General features: G+C 36.2%; 1 protein-coding gene across 7 annotated transcripts in view; it reads right to left on the bottom strand.

Annotated features, from left to right (window-relative positions):
• LOC102095212 (gamma-aminobutyric acid receptor subunit pi) overlaps window positions 1–22,761 on the bottom strand; it is a 92,540-nt gene that overhangs the window by 17,895 nt on the left and 51,884 nt on the right. For 6 of the 7 annotated variants that reach the window (XM_021293812.2, XM_021293814.2, XM_021293813.2 and 3 more), the window contains 5 exons: window positions 22,395–22,498; window positions 13,492–13,559; window positions 11,898–12,115; window positions 11,185–11,267; window positions 6,761–6,898 (listed from right to left, as the gene is read on the bottom strand). In XM_021293812.2, coding sequence (XP_021149487.1) covers window positions 6,761–6,898; window positions 11,185–11,267; window positions 11,898–12,115; window positions 13,492–13,559; window positions 22,395–22,498 — 611 coding nt within the window. Of the gene's footprint in view, window positions 1–6,760; window positions 6,899–11,184; window positions 11,268–11,897; window positions 12,116–13,491; window positions 13,560–13,813; window positions 14,023–22,394; window positions 22,499–22,761 lie in introns of those variants that run through there. The other variant, XM_065067249.1, reaches the window with a different exon arrangement.

Genomic DNA, 22,761 nt, shown 5'->3' with positions numbered 1-22,761 from the left:
TTTTGAAGCAAACTATGTATAGAATTCATATGAGCTCCTTCTGTAATAAATTGAAGAAAGTAGTCAAGAAAATGTATGCAATGCATACTTATCATGCTAAAGAAATGAGCAATGGGATAAAACAAAGACAGGGAAATCTTGCAGCATTTGTTCCTCTACACTCTGCCCATACCTAAAGTTATCATCTTTAGAAAGAAACAGATTTGCTGCTCCTGTTACGTGAGTTGTATTCATATACAATGCTGTATCCATTGCCTTTGATTTGTATATCTGACACTGTTGTGCCATCAATAGGATCAAAAGTGAAACAGCTTCATTAACTCCTCAAAACTCTCAGGTTCACCCCTCTCTTGAGTCTTATTGACCACAAAAATGCCTGCATTAAAATGAGAAGATTCCTTTTCTTTCAAGTTTCTGGTCCATGATGGATGCCACCTCAGTGTGTGACTGTTCTGATTCAAATTTGGTAATGGGACGGAAATAATATCTGTGCAGATACCTAACTCTGCAGTAAAGGCATAGTGTTAGCACTTACCAAAGTATCAAATTACTCTGTTTAACAGTTTCTTGGATGAATCTGAACCTAAATGACTGTCAGTACACATACTCTAAACCCATCATAATGTGAGGTATTTTACTTGGTCACCTCATAATGAAAGAAGATTAAATCGAGTTACCCAGGGTTTATAAAATTTACTAGAGGGCAGAAGTACAAAACTGGACAGTAGCTCTAGCTTGTGGATGAACAACTCTAGATAGCAGACTATAGTCTCATACCTACTGTAACTCTCTCTGCTTCTTTAAAAAAAATAATAAAAAAGTAGAAAGAGTTGAAAGAAACAAAATTTCAGTTGGTTCCAGGTGCCTATTTTTGTTTCAGGATCAAAAATTACACCAGCATAGACTCGGAGTAGCTAAGTAGGTGTAGGTCTAGGGCAGATCTTTCTGAGGGGAAGAAAAGCTATTTTATTCCTTTTTATAACTTGCCTTTGAAGTTTGGCTATCAGCTTCTAAAAACATTATTCTAATTTATTCTAATTTATCTGACACTTTGTATAGACCTTGCCACTGATGATTTTGTTAACACTGACTGTTGCTGCACTGCCTGAAAAGTAGATATAACTTAAACAGGCCTCCTTATCACCCTAGGATTAAAAACAAAAACAAAACAACACCACAAACAAGCATTTTTCTGTGGTGTCTGTTCCCAGCTGATGGCAGGACACTGCATCTCTGCTCTTTCCTGCTGTCCTCCGACCAGCGGACAGTCACAGCAGAGGCACCTAAAGCAAGGACAGATGCTCTACAAACACTGTCAGCAGCTCCTAACTTCCACTCAGGTGTTCCAGGATGGGAGCATCTTCCCCCCAGTTACTTCCTGTGTTCTTTTTGATGAACTCTACTCCAGTAAAAGACTACTCCACATGACTTTTTATGTAAGAAGCACTCTGGTGCCCTGCACAGGGCTGTGCAGTCAGGCACAAAGAGCACATTCCACTCTGTCATGAATTATGTATGCCTAAGCCCTTGGGTGCCAGCTAAAATGTGTGATGTACATCTCACACAAGCGCATCAGTATAACTCTTCCAATGCATCATTTTCTTCTCTTCTTGCACATTTTAAGGGCACAGTACAGGAAAGCTTTAAATAGCATTTTACTGCCTTAACTATGTGCTGAAAATATAGTTTTCAGTATGCAACTTTTTATTGCTTGTTTGCAATGAACACATGCATTACAGAATTGGTAGCATCCCCATCTTTACCCAACAAATATGTTGTGCAACTGAAATACAATTCTTTGACTGATGTAGGATACTAAGGGTGTCAATATACATTATTAATATGTTATCACAGCTCCTTTGTCCCTCCCTCAGAGAACAGTCACCTTCAGTCAAGGTCTCACAAACTATCTCTTTTCCTACCGGTTCTTCAGAGGTGAACTAAAGGAAATGGAAGATCAGGACAGGCTTCTCAACATGTGTTTCATCTTCATGAAAGTGCTTTACAAAAAATGAGTTTGAAATCCAAAAAAGAATGAAACAAACCCTTTCATGTAGTGTTTGTATACAGATATATTTATCCATTTAGCTTAGGTATTAAAAACAAACAAACAAACAAAACCAAACTTACAAAACAAATTATGCCACAGAAAGTTTTCAAAGTCCTTCTGTGTATTTCTGTCTAAACTTCTGGGAAGTTCTTTGTAGTAATCTTAATATTAATTCCATTAATTGCATTTCCACATGTTTTCATGTTACTGTAACTTTTTCAATGCATTTTCCGAAACTGTTTTCTTTCTAAACTGTTCTGCAGAATTCTCACAAAAACAACTAATGATGGAAAACCTTTCAACATCAATTCAAGGGGAAAACCTTGGTTAAAAAGGTTGATTATATGGGCTCAGGTAGGTAACTTGAATGTATATGTATGGTAACAGATATATATGCATATGTAGCTGCTTGAATCTTAGTTGAGACTGGCCAAGACTCACTAGATAAGATTATACTGAATACAGTTCTGAGATTGTTTGTGAGCCCTGTATGGCAAAGAAGATGTTCTCAGAAATAATAATTTGTGAGCAATTACAGATTTTTAAAGAACTGATGAAGAGAAGGAATGAAGTTACTTGGTGTACAATACCTGGAAAAAAAAAAGAATTAAAGTTCTAAAAAAGTTTCATTATTAACTAAGAAATCTCCTGAGCCTTGGGAAAGTGCAGATGGGCCCGTAGGACAAAGCAAGGTAATGCTTCTATTTTGAGAGAAAGAGACTGTGTCTGATGAACACACACACTGTGTAGGAGTCTGTTATATTTATACAGTCTTAGACACCCTTCAGAGTTTATATATAGTTTATATACTTTTCGATTTTCAGATCACTCACGATAAATGAGAGTAACTCATCAATGGCTTAGTCCTGACCTCCCACCTGAGAAGCCAATAATGTGGAGTGGCCAGGGGTCAGAAGAGTTTCAACACTGTATAGCTAAATGAGGTCTGACAAGGCCTCTAGTATAAGGAGGTTAAAGCAGGATTTGTGATAGACATCAAAACCCTGGCAGTGAGTGCAGACAAGGAACAGCAGCCTTTTTCAAGAGGCAAATGCCTTGTCTTTGTGCATCAAGGAGAGGAGACTGACTTTATGCTTTTGTCTCTTCTTTCCCTCTGTTCTGCCAAAATAATACCATTTAAATATGCTGTTTTGCTGACTTCATGGTTTTCTAAGCGGGGAAGTGCACTGAGAGCCCTGACTGCCTGGCATAATTCTCCCTGCCCTCCAGGCTGGGGCTGAAGACTTGGCAGGAAGATTGCAGTAGTTAGAGCAAGACTTCAGGAAAGTTGCCAGCCAGAAGAAAAGCTATCGACAGCCAATTAGCCTCAAGTATTAAATTACTTTTTGCCGCTTTCTCCAATTACAAATGTTAATTGAGATTAATCAGCTATCACTTGCTGTGAAAATAGAAGCATTTATCAAGTGGGAACACATGGCGTCTGTCCTGTGCCCAGTACTGCTCACTAGCAAACATCATGACATACCAAGTGTCTTTTAAGAGAGGAGTGTCAGCACATTAGAGAACAGTATTACAGCCCAAAATTATCTCAATGACTATCAGCCTGGGGAAAACAAAACCAAGTAAAAAGTCCTGCACACAGATGGGAATTACTAGCTCCTAAAGAGAGCATAGGGAATATGTGGCTACAGGGCAACAGAGGAGCTGGATTACTGGAGAAGGAATCACAATCTGAACAAGGTCAAAAATGCACAACAATTTTCTGCAAGAAAAGCAAATATCAACCCAGAATGGATAAAGAAGAACAGAATTCATGAAATGCATAAAGTAAACCCTCACCTCTGTGAAGGATTTCTGGTGGGAACAGGGTACACATTTTTGGGTGCTGCACATCAGCAAAGATATGAGCAATTTGAGGGAGAACAATAGCAAAGACAGGTGACCTAGAAACCGTACTAATTAAAAAGAGGGAAAGTGTTGGTCTGACAAAAGATACTTCTATCCTGAAACAGTGAAAGGGCAGCTGAAAAATAGCAGGAAATTTATCTTCTATATCAACATAATGGGTTTGAAATGCATCAAGGGAGATCAAGATTAGACATAAGGAAAATATGCATGTGATAATCACCAGAAAAGAGTCATCTAGGGAGGATGAAGCAGACACTTTGGAGGCTTGTCTGACCTACTCCTAGAAACATCTGTCAGGAAGTAGGCTGCAGATATAGATGACCTTGCCTTGCAACATGAGAATAGATTAAATGAATTCTTAAAGTGTATTTCAGCCTTATTTCTATGATTATTTACACAAAAATCTAGACTGTAACAGTTCTTCATTGCTTTTATGTTTTTCCAATAAGAAAGGCAAGCTTTTTATATCACTGTTTATTACTCTGAGAATGCAGGTGGTGCTGGCTATACAGCTAAAATAAAAACCCAGTAGCCACTGATACAGATGGTTTAGGTTTTGAGAGCGTATCAGCATATGCAGAATAGACTATAGTTAAAAGTGGTTCTAGCACTTAATTTACCCATGTCCAAAACAAAATCTGTACCAAAGTGAAAACACCACCAAACCCTAGCCAGCAGCAGCATTCTAGCTAACGTTACTTGAAGTGACTTACTATTACATGATTACTATTATGTGATACGTGCTGTTCTATAAGCAAGATTAATCCACAATGTCCCTTTCTTAAATTTACTGAAGTTACTTATGCAGGAATTTTGCTGACTACATTTTAAATTTGGCTCTGTCAGTGGCTGTACATGAACTTGGGGGTTGCTTTGTTGTACAATATTTTACTTGCACAGCAGCTGTACTGTCTGTTCAAGTTCACAGAATATTAAATCCTGATTGCCTTTTTTGCTGTGTTAGGAAATACTACACAGGGCTCTTTTCTCATATCTTTAGCTTTAGCCTTTTGAAATGTAACTCTTATAAATTACTGATATTTATAAAGTAACTTGTTTATAAAATACTTTCAGATATCTATTAATAGTGATAAGGAAATGCAAAATATCATTTTTTCCTTTCAAAATTGATTACATAGTTCCATTATCTCATTACATTTTTTTTTGTCTTTTAACATGGGCTGGAGTAGGCACAGCTTTCCTTAAAAAAAAAAAAAAGCAACTGTAGAAAATAGCACCTAATTCATAATGACTCAACAGAAAATTAAGAGGATTATAAGATTTCATTTCAGAAGTACTGCATAGTACTTGATAACATGTCTTTGAACAGGAGAATTGAAACAAGCAGGTGTGGGAAATTTTAATAGAATTAAGTTGCGTGTGTTAAAAAAATAAAAAAGTATCATTAAATGTGACTTTTGATTTTATACATATGATTCCTGTCAACATAAAGGGAGGAAGACAGTATCATTTACTGAAAAGAAGAGCACAGCTCATTTGATCATGCTTCTTCAGTTTTAAGTGGAAACTGGTTTTATTCTATTTTGTAAAAAAAAAAAAAAAATTGATTTTTTTTTTTTTCTTTTTCAATTTAGGGCCTAGAACTCTATGATAGAAGGTGGTAAGAATTAAGCAGGTTTCCTCTTCCTCTTTCCTGTATGGTGAACAGGTCCTAATACCCTTCTGGGTAGAGGAGCAATAAAGAATTATTCTCCTTTGATTGAACCTGATGTTGCTTACCCAGAAGCTGTAAAGAGGAGGAAGGCAAGCAGATGTCACTTATGTAAGTAGCAAGATAGCTTGTGATCCTGGAGCCTGCTAGTATGTATTTCATTTCTACTTTTATATCCATTTAGAGAACTTTGACTTTTACCCTGATTTAGTACCTGAAATCAGATGGTAAAGTTTCCCTGTGTTGAATTATTAAAGCAGAAGTACCCAACAATGGAATAGAAAAACTATATTTCTGTGATGCAGCATTAGTAGCATATCTTCCGGTGAAGCTGTAGCTTTGAAGGATGTGTGTGTCTTCATTTAACGATCACTTTTTCAGCTGGCGCACTGACTCGAGCAGAAGGGAAACTGAGTATACAGTGAAGAGCAGCAATGAAGGGTGTAAGCATAACTCAGAACACAAAGCAGGTTTGGAAGGTCTTGAACTCTCTGAAAGCCCATTTGAAAACAAACAGGAGCAGACTGTTTCATGATGTTAAGTTCTGCAGTTAGAAGAAACTTCCTGCAGCAGTTTCCTAAGATCAGCAGGTCTGCAGAAATGCTTCAGTGGAACCTCAGGCCAGGCAATGTTCTCTGCTGCCCACCAGGCTGGACAGAGGCTGCTGCAGACAAAGAGCAGCTCCCACAAGCACTAGCCATGAAAACCAACTTCTTGCAGTTTAAAAGTTCCCAGCGTATTCACAGAAATTTCCATGGCTGAATAGGGGCTTTTGACTCGCCTAATAAAGCTAGAGTGGTTACCTCCAGGAAAGCTGGGAACTGTTTTGAGCTGGTCCCTCTCCAACTTAAATACCCAAATTACAGGCTCTTCTTCCTTCACAAGAGCTGTCCCTTACATTATGTGGAAGAATTAGTACATCTCTTCTTTATCATTCTTTAGATAATGCGTAGCCTCCAAGAAAATGCTCAAAAACTCTCAACATTTACATTAGCTGGGTCTCTGCTGGCAACATCTGGAAAAGTATGTATGGTTTCAAGAATGTGATCTAGCAGGAGATGAAAACTGTCATCCTAAGAGAAAGCAATGTGCTCAGTTCCTTAATGCTGCTCTGTTCCCAGAACCATATTCTAAACTGTACCCAGAAAGTGTTAGAAGGGTGTTCTTACCTGTCTCATATACTGCTTCAGATACCGAAGTAAAGTGATCTTCTACCGTGTATTGTGCCAGTCGGAGTGTGTCCAAACCTCGAACTGAATCATTTCCTCTAGTCCAGTAAAACGTGACATCATTGATATTATAACCCCCTGTAGTGATACACAAGCCAACAAAAGTGTTTATTTTACACAATAATTAATCTGTGTTGAGCACACTTATGGTTCATCTGTCTCTTATTTCTATGTCTGAAAGCACAATTAGACATAAACAATGACAGTTCTTGGCAGAACATAATGCCTATTTGCAACAAAACTCCCAATAACATACTAAGTCTTATCATTAAAGCTGACTTTTTTGGAATTGGTCTTTTTTGTATCTTTTATTTAGTAGAGACAACAGAAGCCAATAAAATAGATTAGTACCACATGGTATTCTAAAGGCAAAAGCTATTAAGCTTTAAATACATTCTTTATGAATTATAGTACTGCCAGCATTTGGACTGAACATTAAGTGTGCTCTTTGTTGCATCCCAGGCAGCTGTTTGTCGATGCTGTGCATTTGATCCTCTTTCCTGTAGAAACGAAGGGGTAAGGAGAGCAGCTGGGCTGCTGCGTGCTGGTGCCAGGCTCCGAGCTGGGCTTGGGTCATCACTTGGGGCAACGTTTTGGCTCGGGAGCTTGAGTGCTTCTCAGGGACACCAGCTTAGATGCTGATGTTTCTGCAGGCTCAACAGCGCGGCATGTTTCAGGGGCCCCAGGAGATTTCCTCTTAACCTTCAAGTAGTAATTAGGAGCTGAGATGGGACATGAATCATCTATCAGAAGGCAACAGTATTTTGCACACACTTGTTAATATGTGGCACAATCATAGCTAAAATACCTCTGTAGCTTTTTTCCCCATTATATTAAAAGGCAGGCAATTTTCAGACTAGTGTATATGATTAATTCAAGATTATGTTAATGTAATTTACATGTTAACAGGGAGTATTTGAACATCTTTTCCTTTAGCTTACTTAGATCAATCATTCTTGTATTTGACAGACTTATATTGTGCAAGTTAATACGTAAGCTTAGGGGACAGAAACATGAGCAGAGGATTATTTTTAGACTCCAGTCAATTGTAAGTAAATTACAGTGTGAAAACAATACAATATGTTGCACAAGGGTATATGCTGCAAAAAGAACAAAGCTCTAGAATCACAGAAGATGACACATATTAAAATAAAAAATAACATTTTAAAAATTAAGTTAATGGCTTTGGTTCTTGCAATGACAAAAAAAACAAACAAAACAAAACACCACCATTCCTCATAGCCATTTCATGTAAGCAGGAGTTCAGAAATTTCATTTCAAGGAAACACTGGGCTGGTTACCAATTAAAATGGCAATTTCACTTGGAAATTCTTTCTCTGACCATTCTTTAAACGTAAATTTTGTTTTCAGTATCACTGGCAGTTTTGTGACCAGTTTTCTGTCATAACCAGGATCATATTTCTAGCAATTAAAGCCAAAACACTGCTGTATCAAAAGACTGAGTCAAAACATTCACGTCTAAGTTAAATTCTCAATTCACACTGAGAAATTTCCCAGATTTGGGAGGTAAAAGGTAAAAGTAATATTTCCTACAAACAAATGATTGCATTGTCCTCAGTCAAAACAGAGGTTTGTAGAAGCAGTTTCTATGCATCACTCCAGGTATGTATTCATTTTACTTTCCTTCAGTGTAAAGGAACTGCAGATATCTAAACAAAGTCCAAAGAACTAGATTATCAGAGTGAATTCTTATTTGTATTTTGGGGTTTTTTTGTTTGGTTGGTTTTGGTTGTTGTTCTTGTTGTTTACAAGATATTGTATCTTCCAGGTTGTACGAGATGGGAGAAATTCACAATGTCCAGATCGGTATTTTCATTATCTGAACAATTAGTAGGTTTTGGTGATCATTCCAATGAAAATTCTTCAAAAATACCAGTCCCAAAACCGTGAAAAATTTTCACGAGGAAGAGAGTCTTCTCAATAGTCAGTAAAGTTAAAGAGCACAGTGCTCCCCATGTGCAAATTTACTCTATTCAGGGGATTAATATTTTGCTAATTATAAAATGTTTTAAAAGTTTATAGAGACAAAATCCTTAAGCCAAGTTATTTGGCTTCTACAAGTAATCTCTGTTCTCTTTACATGGCACTGAGTTTTCATTCTAACTAATTCCTCGAGCCCAAAATATCTCATTCCTGTACTTCACTGATACAGTACAAGCAGCTAATGTCAACAAGGTTAACTACAGGAATAGTAAATTTGGGATTAAACATTCATAATGCCTAATACAAATGAGTTTCTTTACCTTTTAGTTGCTAATTTTAATTTTCCCTGATTGTCAAGCACAAGTTAAGTGCCTTCACATGGCTCTTGACTGAATAAATGCTAAAGGACAAGCTCAAAAAGGAAATAAAATTTCAGAGATGGGCCCAAAACATGAATATGTATTTGGACTGGAGGCCTGGGGTGGCAGGGGTGGGAAATGAGGAAAAAAAGTCCTCAGCTGAGTGTGAATGAATGGTGGCGTTCCCTACCACACAGCAGAGAGCACGGACTGCCTGGCAGCATCAACCGAGCCAAGAGCCCTCCAAGTCCCCAAATGTCACATCTGCCATATCAACTGACTCAGAGGGGCATCTCTATCCCCTAACAACTGATAATATCTTGCCCTGTTTGTCTTTGCATTAGAAAACACTTTTAAAAAGGTTTAACGCTTTGTTTTGGCTCAAATATTTGCTATATATTTCACATTTTATTTGTAAATGTCAGTATTTGTGTAGATGTGTGTGTATGCTTGCATTGACAATTCTTGATTCCAGGCAATGGTATCTGCAAGCAGTATTCTGGGATGATGTTAGTATTTGTCTATAAATTGACACGGCTTATCTCAAGAGGGGCGAACAGCATTTCCAGCACATCCAAAAGAAAGTATTACAGTGCACAAAACAAAAAGGGACACAGATGAAGGCACACTCTTCCTTTTGCATTTATTGTCTGGAGCTGTTTTCCTCAAAACTAAACACCAATGTCATGGGAGCATTTGTGAAGACATTACCATGTTTTCCCCTTGGACAGCAAACATTCTGTGTTGTCAAAAAAGCAGATGAAACCATTTTTAAAAAAAGCTTATTTTTAATTATATAGGGTATTCTCATCTTTTTAGTCCTGTCAAATAAATTTTAAGTTTCTGTGGGACATATATTTCACTCTGGAACTAGAGAAAATATTGAATTACTCATTAGGCAGTGCTGTACATGTACACTGATTTAACAATATGCTCTTCCAAAGGAAAATAATTTAGAGATAAAACAAATACTAATTCAAATTCCTATTTGTTAAACAGATCTTATAAAACTGTTGATTCTAGAAGGACCCCTGTGTGAGGAAGGTTTTCGGTTTCATTTCCTTTCTGTTTCTGTCTAAAATTAAGCTTTGCAGCAATCTTCTAATTGATCATTACCAACAAAAGAACATCAACACAGTTCTGAAATGGTAAAAAAATAGAATTAGCCAAATACTGAAAAAACCTTCCAATTTGTGTCGTCATATATTTGAAGATTTATTTTCATCTTAGAGAACTGGATATCCTTTTACTTATTCTGCACAAAAATACTTGGATATGGACGAATAATAGTAAGAAGTTAACTACAAACATGCACATTTTGGTATTTGCAGAGCAAACACATCTACAAAGTATTAGAGAGCATATTTTAAGGAAAATCATGAGAACATCAATCGATAAAATGAGAATCTATAAAGGTATATTTAGTCTTGGTCCATCAATTGATGACATTTTTCCCAGGGCACTGGCACAGAGACAATTGAATAAGTCACAGAAGGATCTACATATATCAATATCAGAACAGAACTGGCTATATAATAACCTTAATGACCTTTTTTTCAGTATTAAACCAGTAAATTAAACATAAACTCTATGCCTGATAAAAAAGCCTTATTCTAATTTCTTTCTTTCCTAAAGGAATTGTGCCTCTGGGGGAAATCATGTCAGGGGGCAGGCACTGGGAGAGAAATAGAAATATATACTCTCTGAAACAGAAAAAACAATAAAGTAGTATTTTCTCTGCTGTGTTGAAAAATGTCTGCTCACAGAACTCCCCCTGAAGACCAACAAAAAAACTGCAGGATGTGCTGCAAAAGCCTATGATAATCTCCTGAGATTTGTTTAATCATTAATAGCATAGCAGCATTTTTCAGTACTGACATACTATTTCCAGTGAAGCCACATGCATTTATCTTTGTATACAGATACATTTGTAATTCAACAGGAACTGGTCACATACTGTCCCTTGGCTTATTCTAGAATTCCAGCTTCTTTGATAATATACAGTAGCCCCCAGAAAAGGTGACAATTTTTCTAATTGTGTAAAAATAATGACTGTCTTACAGCTTTCCAGTTGCAAAGTACACGTCTGCTTATCCATTGGATATTTGGTCAGATCCATACTGCATGCAACAGTTGTGGTGATCCTTGGAGAGAAAAAAAATTATTAATTATTGCTCATAAGTAAAAATAAAAAAGCCATATATACTTCTTGAACTAATATTTACTGGCAAATATCTATTGTGAGGGAAATTAAAAAAAAAAAAAAAAATCTAGTATTTACTGGTATCTAATGTGGAAGGGTAATAGCATCCCAAACAGGAAAACACTCCAGAACAGCTGAGTTTAGTGGCAGCCTAGAAAGGCCACCCCTTGTTCCCTTCTCACTTACAGCAGCATTTTCCTTTGTTGATTTTTTTGCAATACACTTTATAATTTTGTTATGTCTATCAAAATCTGTTATAAAGGATAATCTGCAAAAAAATAATGAAAATAAAAAATTACAGCTTAGTTTCCTCTGTGATGACTCCATTGCAAAACAACTGGAATGGCAAAATGAAATTAGCAAAAGGATCTATTTAGGGATAAAAATGAGACTTATCATTAAATTTAAGAATTGAATCATATTCATCAATAAAACCTGTAAAACTACAAGACTATGCATATTCTACTTTTACAAATAGATCAGTTTCTTCAGCATAAAATTATGCTAACCTGGAAAGGTTAAAATGTAAGTATAAGCCAAATATAAAGGCTGGTACGTGGTATATACATACCGCAGAGCATATAAGACTGTTCCATTGGGGTATATTCTTATAAGACGATTCTCAACAGTGATATCATGAAGAAAAGACTTTTTTGAATCAACTATGAAGGTATCTGGTACCCAAAGCATTTCCACAAGCCGACCATCTAAGCTTAAACTCTTATTACCATCAAAACAAAGTCTCTCATCAGTCCATCGCTGCCTTAGAAATATGGTAGCTGTGTAGTCCTGAAAGAAAAAAACAAAGTTATCATGCAGAGCAAGCCTGTATTTTATTCCATTTTATAAAAGTATTTGGTAACAGCTGTTGGGCACAAATAGCCTATGACTCTCCATGTCCCTTTTTCAAATGCTAGCACCCTGATAGCAGTTGTGCTGCTCTTGTACTGCCAAATGTTCCAGCACTCCATGTGAGGTTGACATCAGTAAGAAATATTGTCCTGAGTAGATTTTGTTTGTAGAGTCACTGGAATTTTACAATAAAAGTTGATGGCCTAAGCCTGGGGCTATAACTCAGCTGAAGTCAGAGTTTTGTAAGCAAATAATCTGGCTCTGTAGATCTTCAAGTTTTAGAATTATTTATTTAAGTGGTTGCAAACATTTTGTTCACATAAACTAGTAAAAAAATGCATTTTTTAAAGAAAACTTTGGAAAATGTTGTGTAAATTCAGATGGACAAAAGGACACAATAAATTAGTGAAATAGGAAGGGAATCATCATTTTTTAGCATGATTTATCCTTTCAGCATCAGAAGTGAAACAGTGGCACCAGATTTATCAAGACCTTGAATACAGCTCTCAGCCCAACTCACCTTCAGTTCAGATATTCTATTAAAATCACATTATTTCTTAGCACACTGTTAATCAACTTCTTAATTTATGGTGTGTTTATATCATTATGGCACATTCATCTAAGTTCTGACCTCACTTACTGCTTTCTAAATACCTGTGAATACTTTCAATACAGAGGGACACTAGTACTACTTTGGAAGCCTGAATAACGAAATGGTGAGGTATATTTATATACATATAAACACACACATTTATATATGTAGAACACATTTTCTAATACTGAACATCTGATTAATGAATCTTGCCTTTTATTTCTATGCACCAATGGAGATTCTTTAATTAGAATACTCCATTTCATAGTTTGTTCAAAAAGAAACTATATAAATTTAATGAAGCACAGCCGGAATAAGTTAATGTGTGACAGTAACAGTAAAATAGAAACACAACATGAGTTCAGCTGTGTCTAATCACAAGGAAAAGGAGTGGCTTCAAAGTCATGTAAATATAATTTTTCTGAAACATAAAGTTTTAGACATTTCATCTGGAACATAAATAGCACTCTGCATGCCTTTCATTAAGATTAATAACCAGTAGAAAATTTCTCTTTGTACCTATGGGAGGTGTAATTTGCATCTGTATTTATATACTTATTATAGTGGTATAACCACTATCTGTAGTTAAAAAATATAATTCTGCCTCCTAACACAAATTGCACAAAGAGAAATGCCTCAAAACCCCATTGCCAGCAGCTGTAAACACAAGTCATTAACTTATCAGCATGCAAAACAAAAAAGATTGCAAAAGCTACAATACCATGTTTATTTCTGATATTGTATCAATGCTTGCAATATCCAGACTCATTCCAACTGACACGGGACCATCTGCAAAAAAAAAAAATAGAAAGTGAGAATCTAGCACACAGTTCTTTAATACTCAGTGTTTAGGAGAACTGGCTACAAAGTCTTTCACAGTATGATTCATCTTTTTCCTAAATGACAGCAGCTTTTTTAAAAAATGAAATATTCTTAAAACTCAGATTATGAAGGAATTTTAAGGATTTCATAACCAAATTATAGTACTTCTAGACTAACAGTATCTTGTTTTTAATAAACATGTTTTATTTCCTAAATATTACCTGGTTTATACTTTTTTTTTGCCCAAGAAAAAGGGTACTGAGGAAAAATGCTGCAGAACAAGGTGCAGAAGGTGCAGTCCTCACAGTGCATCACACCCTTCTGCTCCGAGGTGCAGAGCGGTGGAAAGAATTCTTCCATTTGCAACATCTGGTCCATCAGATGTTAGTAAACTAAGGAATTGCTCCTGGCAGTTTCACATGGCTGATATCCAGATGGGATATCTGAGTGACTTTATTTACTGCCTATTTAAGAACGTATTGTCTATATTGTGTCACTGCATTTTAACATCTTGCATTTGATGATTAGCAGCTAACTTGTGACTTAAATACTTCCATTTATAAAGGAAACCTAACAATTTAATTCTCCTCTTCACATTAATATCAGCTGAAGGTTTATTTAATGTGATTAAACACCTTACCTAAAGAGTTGTCACAATGTCATTGTAATGTTAGTATGTTAGTAGGCTCAGATTCTCATTTCCCTGTGAATATGCATTTCACAGTGTCAGAAGGAAGATTACCCATTGTGCATTTTAAAATGCAGAATTTGTGCAGCACTTTCATGGAAATATAACCTTACTCCTGATTGAATATGTGTGGAATGCTTAACAGAGTACACATACAAGGAAATTCGTATTAAATAAGTGCATCTTCCCTAGTAATTGAGAAGCTGAGAGTGCAGTACTCAAATATAGAAATTCTTCAGATAAGATCTATGTAGTTGATGTTGCCAGTCACAGACATGCTGCTGAAACCCCCACTTGGCTCCTTGTGATGCATCATGTACGTAGCTCTTATGTCCCCCAAATGGCATCTAGAGGAAGCTGGAGTCCAACTCTACCCCACCAAGTAACGCTAAAGAAAAAAAAATGTGGCATTTGGAGTGGTATCACTGTATTAGTTATTTTGTTGGGGTTTATTTCCCCAGAATAATTTCTACTTGTAATGCATGTGTTAAAGTTGTTAAACATCTGGCACTCCTGAAAGAATCTATAAATGCTTTATTCTGGATCAAGTTGAAAGTTCAAATGTAAAGCTCCAACTTAAAGCAGGACTGTAGTCTTGCAGCATCCCCTGATGGTAATATATGTGTTTATTATACACTATAAATTGTACTTAGGGATTAGAATAAATTTTTAATCTATTGAAAAAAGACTTCAGAAGTAACTTTGTAACAAAATTATGTAACTGAAATGTTCCCTGACCATTGATGGCTCGTCTGTTTCATTCCATTTTTTTCAGGTTTGATACTCGAACAACAGATTTTGGGTTGTTCAGCCTGGAGAACAGAAGGCTGCAGGGAGACCTTATTGTGGCCTTTCCACAAGAAAGATGGGGATAGATAGTAGGGCATTTAGCAAGAGGACAAGCAGTAGTAGTTTTAAACTAAAAGATGAGAGATTTAAACTAGATGTAAGGAAAAAAAAAAATTTATTACCTTGAGGGTAGTGAAAACACTGGAAGAGGTTGCCCAGAGAAGTGGTAGATGCCCCATCCCTGAAAACATTAAAGGCCAGGCTGGATGGGGCCGTGAGCAAACTGATCTAGTGGAAGATGTCCCAGCTCGTGGCAGGTGGGCTGGACTAGATGTGGACTTAATGATCTTAAAGGTCCTTTCCAAACAAAGTAATTCTATGATCTTTAAAGGTCCCTTCCAATCCAAAGTATTCCACTATTCTATTAATGCAATGTAAGATGCCGAGAACAGCTTCATTTTAAGAATTAATTAAATCAGAACAATATACATATTTAAAGGCTAATTTGGGGGGGGGGGGGGGGGGGGGGTGGAGATAAATACAATCTATGGTGCCTTACTAAATAAGCAAAGTACTAATAATAACAAAAATGAGTCTTCCTGTAATTATCCACCAGGGTTTTCCCTGAACTTCCTCTAGAAGTGTCAACAACAGGGCAATAGACCAGATGAGTCAGTCAGTTCCTACAGTTCCATATGTTTGGCAGGAATTGTATGCATAATAACAACTTCAGAAGAAATCAGAAAACTGAAGTCAGTCTGTCATGCATAAGTCAAAAGAATCTTCAAAACAAAGAAACACCAAAGGTTGTGCCTTGTTACAGCAATGGGTGGGCAATCTAATTAACATGTATTTAGCTTTTACCAAAATTTACTTACAAAGACTGGTATTTTATGCACTCTACAGATATACACAGTAATTCCATATGGAAAAGCAGCCGTAAGAGTGGCAGATGACATACTTAAAAATTAAAATTGGATCACTGCTATGATCACTTTATGTTAAACACTTTGTACCAACAAAGTCAACCACCACTATGTCACATATGCATTTGTAACTCTGAAGGCCAACTACTTAAATAAATTGGCAGTATCATTAACTGCTAGTGCCGAGCTGTCTGTACTAGCTCTTTTTCATTTAGTTTAAGAAAACTTAAAACAATTCTGACATTTAGAAGTATCTCAAAAGAAATGGCTTTCTGAAAACCACACCTCATCCTGGCAACAACATTGGACAAAACACAACTGTAACAGAAAATTAGAAGAAAAGTATCACTAAAATAATTTATTATAGTTTCATGAAAACTGTTTGTCTACCTGATTGCAAGCTTTGCTTTGGTTTAGAGTATTATGGTACTTTTAGATGAAGTGATACATTATGGTTGGATTTTTTTGGTGCATTTTACTTCCAACCACAAAACATCTTTCTTGAGAAGTACATATGACGTGAAGATACCAGACAGATTAATATAGGCCTTCTGACAGATCTCAACTGTAAGTGTCAATATTAAGGCATCAGAAGACAAATGCATTTCTAGCAGGAATTAGCTTCAATTCTATTTGTTCACATCAATGATCTTTAGACAGCGATGTAGCTCTGCTAGTACAGTTCGTGGACAAGACGAAAAATGGTGGGGATAGTAATAATAGCAGCTTGTTAAATCATTCTTCAAAAAAATTTTTAATATAGCCAAATGCAAACTATTAATGTGGGAACAAATAAGGCAGGCAGTATGTGCAGGATAGGAAGCTATCTTGGCAAACTGTGTCTTTGAGAAGGATTTAGAGGTTGTCACAGACAATAATTTCAATATGATCTTTCTGTATCCTGCTTTGGCAGAAGCACTATTGCAATGGGGAGCAATACACAGAATTAGGTTATCTTGCAATCTACACTGCACTGGCAAGACTTATTAGATTACTTTGACAAGATTTGTTTCCCACATTCAAAAAAAACGTGCAGACAGCAGATAGAGTTCAATTGAGAGACAGAAATATTCCAGAAGACAAAAAAAAATCCGGAATCTTAATATCAAAGCTTGTAACATGAAAATTAATGAACAACATTTATTCAGGTCCTCAAGGAGAAGACCGGGAGGTGACTTGCCCAATGTCAGTAAGTACACAGAAAATGTAACCAGTAGCAAGTTGTACACATTCTCTAACAAAGCAAAATGAGATCCCAGTTTATAGAAGTTAGAGACAACATGAATTTTTTTTTTTTTTTTTCCCCTAGTGGAATTTAATCACTTTTCATCCTTAAGAGCATCTAGAACAACATTTTAGGGCAGGGGGAACAGCAAACTGTCCTGCATGCAGGACAGTTGACAGTCTCACAGTGTCTCTTGTTTCCGTGGGAAAGGAAAGGAAGGAAAAAAAACTACATTACCATCTCCATGCTGAAGTTTCCAGTTTTATACCAATTCATTGATTTAATAAATCACAAATTTTGGGGATTCGAGAGGTATTTTTTCCCAATATACCACTGGCCATACATATTCTAGGCTTTCTGCCTTTCTCTGAAGGATTGGATAGTTGGTACACAAAATCGTTTTAGGATTGCAATTATTTGGTATTTCCTTCTCATGTACCTTGTGAGCTTCTCTCACTAAATCAAAGGGTCTTAGACACTAATGACATCCTGATACCACCTGATCTCTTTTGTGGTAAACTGTAAACTTCAGAGGACTAAAATGTCTTCATCTAATTAAACTCATAGAAGTTAATATAAACAACATTTGTGAGAAAAATATGACGACTGGTCTTACACAGGAGGTTGGACTCAGGTTTAACTGAACTTTCTTGAATTTAAACCTTAATACCATGAAATGTATCACTCTCTACAAAGCTAAGGAAAAATAATCTTTTTAGTATGGTTTAGAATAACTGATTCAAGCATGACTTTTTTTATATACCACTTGAAAGCAGCTTCCATATTCAAATATACTTTGCTGTGACCTTTTCCTAGTCTCTTTTTAATTAGAACACTTAAATTATCACATTCAATCACAGAACAAAATCTATTTGTATAAAATTATTTACAAGATTTTATGCATCCCTTAACAACTCTGTGAACCTGATCCAAGGCTCACTGAAGTCAGCAGGAATCGCTCATTAATTCAGAGAGGTTTGGCATAGCACCTAAAGTTATAAAATTGGTCTACACAGTTTCAGCAGAAAACCTGATGTTGAAATCAGCTTGTATTGCTCTGATAAAGTGCCAGGGTTATGTAGCACATTTAAGGGAAATAACTGCGTTTTTAAATTGCTTATGTCAGCTTTCCTATAGAAGACTCTCACATCTACCTAAAAGTCTAGGATGGATATTATCACTTTAGTGGATACTATTTACTAACACTAGTATTTCATATTCCAGTCCAAATAATAGTCATAATAAATCTAGATTAGGTAATTTTTTAAACTCATTAATGGAACTTCCTGGTCTACCTGTTCATTTTATTAATATTTGCTTGAAGAACCAGCTCATTAAAATGCTATAATTAAGGAAAAAGAACACTCTTAATAGTAACTTTCAGGCGAGGGCAGAGAGAAGTAACCAGCCTATCTGGGATTCCTCTGTACTAAGCACTGTTTAAAGTACTGCCATAATTTGGTAACTGGTATGTATCACCCACCACAGACAAACATAAAATGCTCAGTCAATATTACTTGTCTGCAAATCTTTGACATACTAAGCCCGGTTTTTTCTAATCTGACTTTAGGCACCTAACTTAGGTGCCTAGAGATGGGAATGACAACCTGTATCAGGCATAAACAGCAGCATTTGGGTACCAAGGTTTTGGAGGAGTTACTTGAGCAGGAGAAGATGACTAAAGTAATGAGAGATTAATCCAGGCTTAAAATCTAGAAAAATGTTAGTTCTTCTCCTGTCCTTGCATGGATTTGACAATTTCATGCCATGTACAGGCATTCGATTCAAATTAAAAATATATTCATAATCCCCTTATTAATGATACTAGCTGAGTTTTTTCTGTTTAGGTGATTTCCAGTATCCACTTAGGTAATTTCCAGTCATCTGCTAGTCCCAGCACAAGGACCAAACACAGACAGGCAAATGGAGGGCTTATTAAACTAGAACTTACAAGAAATTTCCTTCACTAGTTAATATTTCTCTTTCTCCTGGCTTTTAGGAAAAAAGGAACCTTCACTTTAGGATCATTTGTTTATACCCAATGCTTTCTTTTCAGGACTAAAAAACTATTTTGCTAAACATTAAGGAGTTCAGCAGCACTGATTTTGTGAGAGCATGATTGTATCTTGGCAGTGAGCATCACTTCAAAAATCCCCATTTCCTCCCTGAAGAAAAATTTCAAGGACAAATAACTTTGAAATGACTTTGTATTATGTTATGCTAAAACTCAAACTAACCCCTGGCCCTTCGCACTTGATAAAAATCACATTTCAGTGTTCCATTATGACTAGCTAACATTAAGCTCAAAGCACTGTAGATGTCAACAAATAATACCATCTAGTTTTATGACAAATTTCTTCAAACATATTTATGAATCCATATCTGACTGACCACATAAATAAATTGGAACAAGCACACTTCTGAAAGCAAAGGAATCTTGAGATGGGGGGTGGGGGGAAGGAAAGGAGCCAAGGGTCTCAAAGGGGCTGACTTTAGGATATTATTTTTAGATATTTCTGCATATCAAGATACACATACTAGGTTCCCATTTTATGCAAATCCTTTCATGCACTTCAGACAGCAAACATAGATCTTGGGATTAATATGCATATACATCCTTTTCCATTCTTGCTTCTAGAAATACAAGTTTCCTTCTCAGAGCAAATCAGCCCTGAAGGGCTGACACAGTTAGAGCTGTGCGGGCTTTTATAGTGGCTGGTAATCTCTACCAGTACCACAATGCCCCAGTTTATGTTTTTGTCATGCAGTTTTTCATTACCATACTCAATTCTTTCTGATCTTCAGATCTGGACTTGATTGGTCAGTCTCTTACTATTAATATGCAGATGTCATACCAAATAAATTAAGGATTTGGGGGATAAGGAAGGTTAAAAAAAAAAAAATATATATATATATATATATATATATCACAGAAGAGGTATACATTACTTAACTGTTACTATGGCTTCACCAACTATTTAGCAGGTGTACTGTAGCCATTGATACAATTCTGAGTAAAGCCAGCTATGCTTAAATCTTTTTCTCACAAAGAATAGATATAAGATACACCAGCTGCAAGCAGATAATATCCACAGAAATAAACAAAATATTACATGAAACAAAGCTAGCATAGCTGTGGTCACACAGATGAATATAATCCACTGATTTATTAAGCTGAGGATTTAGGTGGTTTACTAGCTCTGCTGCTGAGATGGGCAAGAGCTTCTCCTGGACCCAAATCTCATCCGAGCTGCAGCCCACTTTGACAGTAACAGAGGGGTCAGGGCTAGGCATGCCGAGCATACATGCCTCTATCACACAGAAAAATTATTCCAACTAATCCTAAATGATCATGCAAAAAGCTGCAGATCCAAAAATCAGGATGAACACCTCCTTGGTCATCCTAAATTATTCCTACAAAAGAAGTCATTTCTCACAAAATCACCAACTCTGCATTTAGAAATGGCATCAATAAAACGTCTTTTTCAGAGTCTCATCCTGTTTCTTCAGCAGTTGGGCAATATATATCCATCAAAGATTTATGAGACAAGTGTTTACATGCCTGAGCCATGGCAAGCACGCACAACAGTGCTGGCGCTGTCTGGAAGGGCCCAACTTGATCTGTGTGTGACAGATTTGATCTGTGCTTGAGCTCCCCTGGGATTTCCAGGCAAACACAAAGTCCTTAGCATCACTCCAAACAAAATTCCTGGGAAGGACTATAGCCTTGCTGCATTACAGCAGCTGAAAAAAACTTTGGCTTACATTAGAAAAGAGAGACTCCTAACTCAAGTGCGCTTTACTGCTGGTCTAACAACTATCATCGGATTTTGCAATTAAATTATCTTCACTGCCTATCAAAGCACATCCACCATGTCAGCGCCAATGTACCTCTAGTACCAGCATGAAGTAATCAATTAAATAACTATATGTTCAGTAGCCACTAATGTATTTTCCATTATGCATCATCTCCAGTGATAAGGGGTTAGTTTATTTTTTAGCATTACTTTTATTTTGCTGATAATCTCTTTAGAGCACTTTGAAACAGTTGTATCAGTACCTGAGACAACTACAGTAAAATCAAGCAGATGAAATAGTTATTTTCCCTTTCTCTTAAACCTAAAATACAGATCTTAATATTTTTATAAAACTGATTCAGAAATAGCACCAGATGCAGGGTGTCCTTATTGAACAGATTGTTAGTCTCACCAGGTATTTGAATAGCAAGAGGTAACATTATGGTCTGAGAAACTCTTTATATTCTGCTTAAAATTGACTGACTAAAGGGATATAATAGTCTTCATTTAAAATCCCTCACTTTTCTGAATATTTAACTTTTAAGAACTAGTGCCTACCATTCACTCTGCAAGTTTACTTTCTGACAGACACATGGTGCTGAGCATCTTCTCAACGTGCAGAATATTTGCTGTTTCAGAGTTGTGCAGGCAGAGATCTTCACCTCTGCCTCGTAACTCTCCAGTATTTCTGATACGTGCAATAGCCTGATTCAAGCAAGGAAGATGCTGAGATTTCAGGTGCTTAATGTTCACTGCAGGGCAGTAAGATCAGCCTTGGTGCAGCAGATTACATGGGTGTCCCAATCTGGTGACCATGGCCTTCTGACACAGAGAACCCATATTTTCAATTTGTTTTCCCTCACATATCTGTAGTGAAACAGCTCAGGGACCTTCAAGACGTGAGGCAAGAAGCATTTATTAAATAATTCTCTTTCAATCTTGTAGTATATAAACATGATACTTGGTATAGTAACAAGATTTGCCCATTCCTTTATGAATGGCTTGAAATATAAAGCTTTCTTACATTTAATCAATTTTTAATAGTTATTATTTAGGAAATTCGGGAAAATTATACTTTTAAATAGTTAAGATATTACAGCTTATCTCATTGAGGACACATAAACATCAATAGTCAAGTTCTTAATAAAGTCTAGAAGTTTTGCTTGTGAATACCTCAAATATACAAGTTCCACCTTGGGCTACAAAGCTATTACACTGTATCTTATTATATTATGGGATATCATATATAATCTGGTCAGTCACTGTCAAACATTGGAGGAAAAGAGTAGAGTGAAAAAAACATTTGTTCTCATTGCTGAGTTGCAGACATTACATTATATTATTGTCCAATCTTTTTAAAAGAGCTTTTATACTTACTATCAAAAAAAGGACGTAGATACTTGTTGTATCCTTTTATTATTTTTTGTATAGTTGGAGGTAGAATTTCACCTTTTCCTTCAGCTTCAGGAATTTGCATTGACCTAAAAGGAATTAAAAAAGTGAGCATGTTTTCAAAAAAAGAAATGATCAATTATGGGAGAAAAAATACAGGAAAAGTGCAGGAAAATGCCGTATTAGTTTCAAGGTTACTGATGATTACTGTCTATCACTAAACATTTGTATGCTTGCCTTTCACAGCACTATAGAAAAAAAGTCTTCTAGAAAATGATAGATTCTATAACCTGTATTAGTCTCTTATCGGAAAGAAAAACCACTTCTATACCTTAAAGTCTATTATTTCTTA

Source organism: Columba livia, chromosome 6 (assembly GCF_036013475.1).
Source record: "Columba livia isolate bColLiv1 breed racing homer chromosome 6, bColLiv1.pat.W.v2, whole genome shotgun sequence".
In the NCBI taxonomy this organism is placed as follows: Eukaryota; Metazoa; Chordata; class Aves; order Columbiformes; family Columbidae; genus Columba; species Columba livia.
The sequence above is the reverse complement of the archived record's forward strand: the minus strand, read 5'-3'. Positions and strand labels throughout refer to the sequence as shown.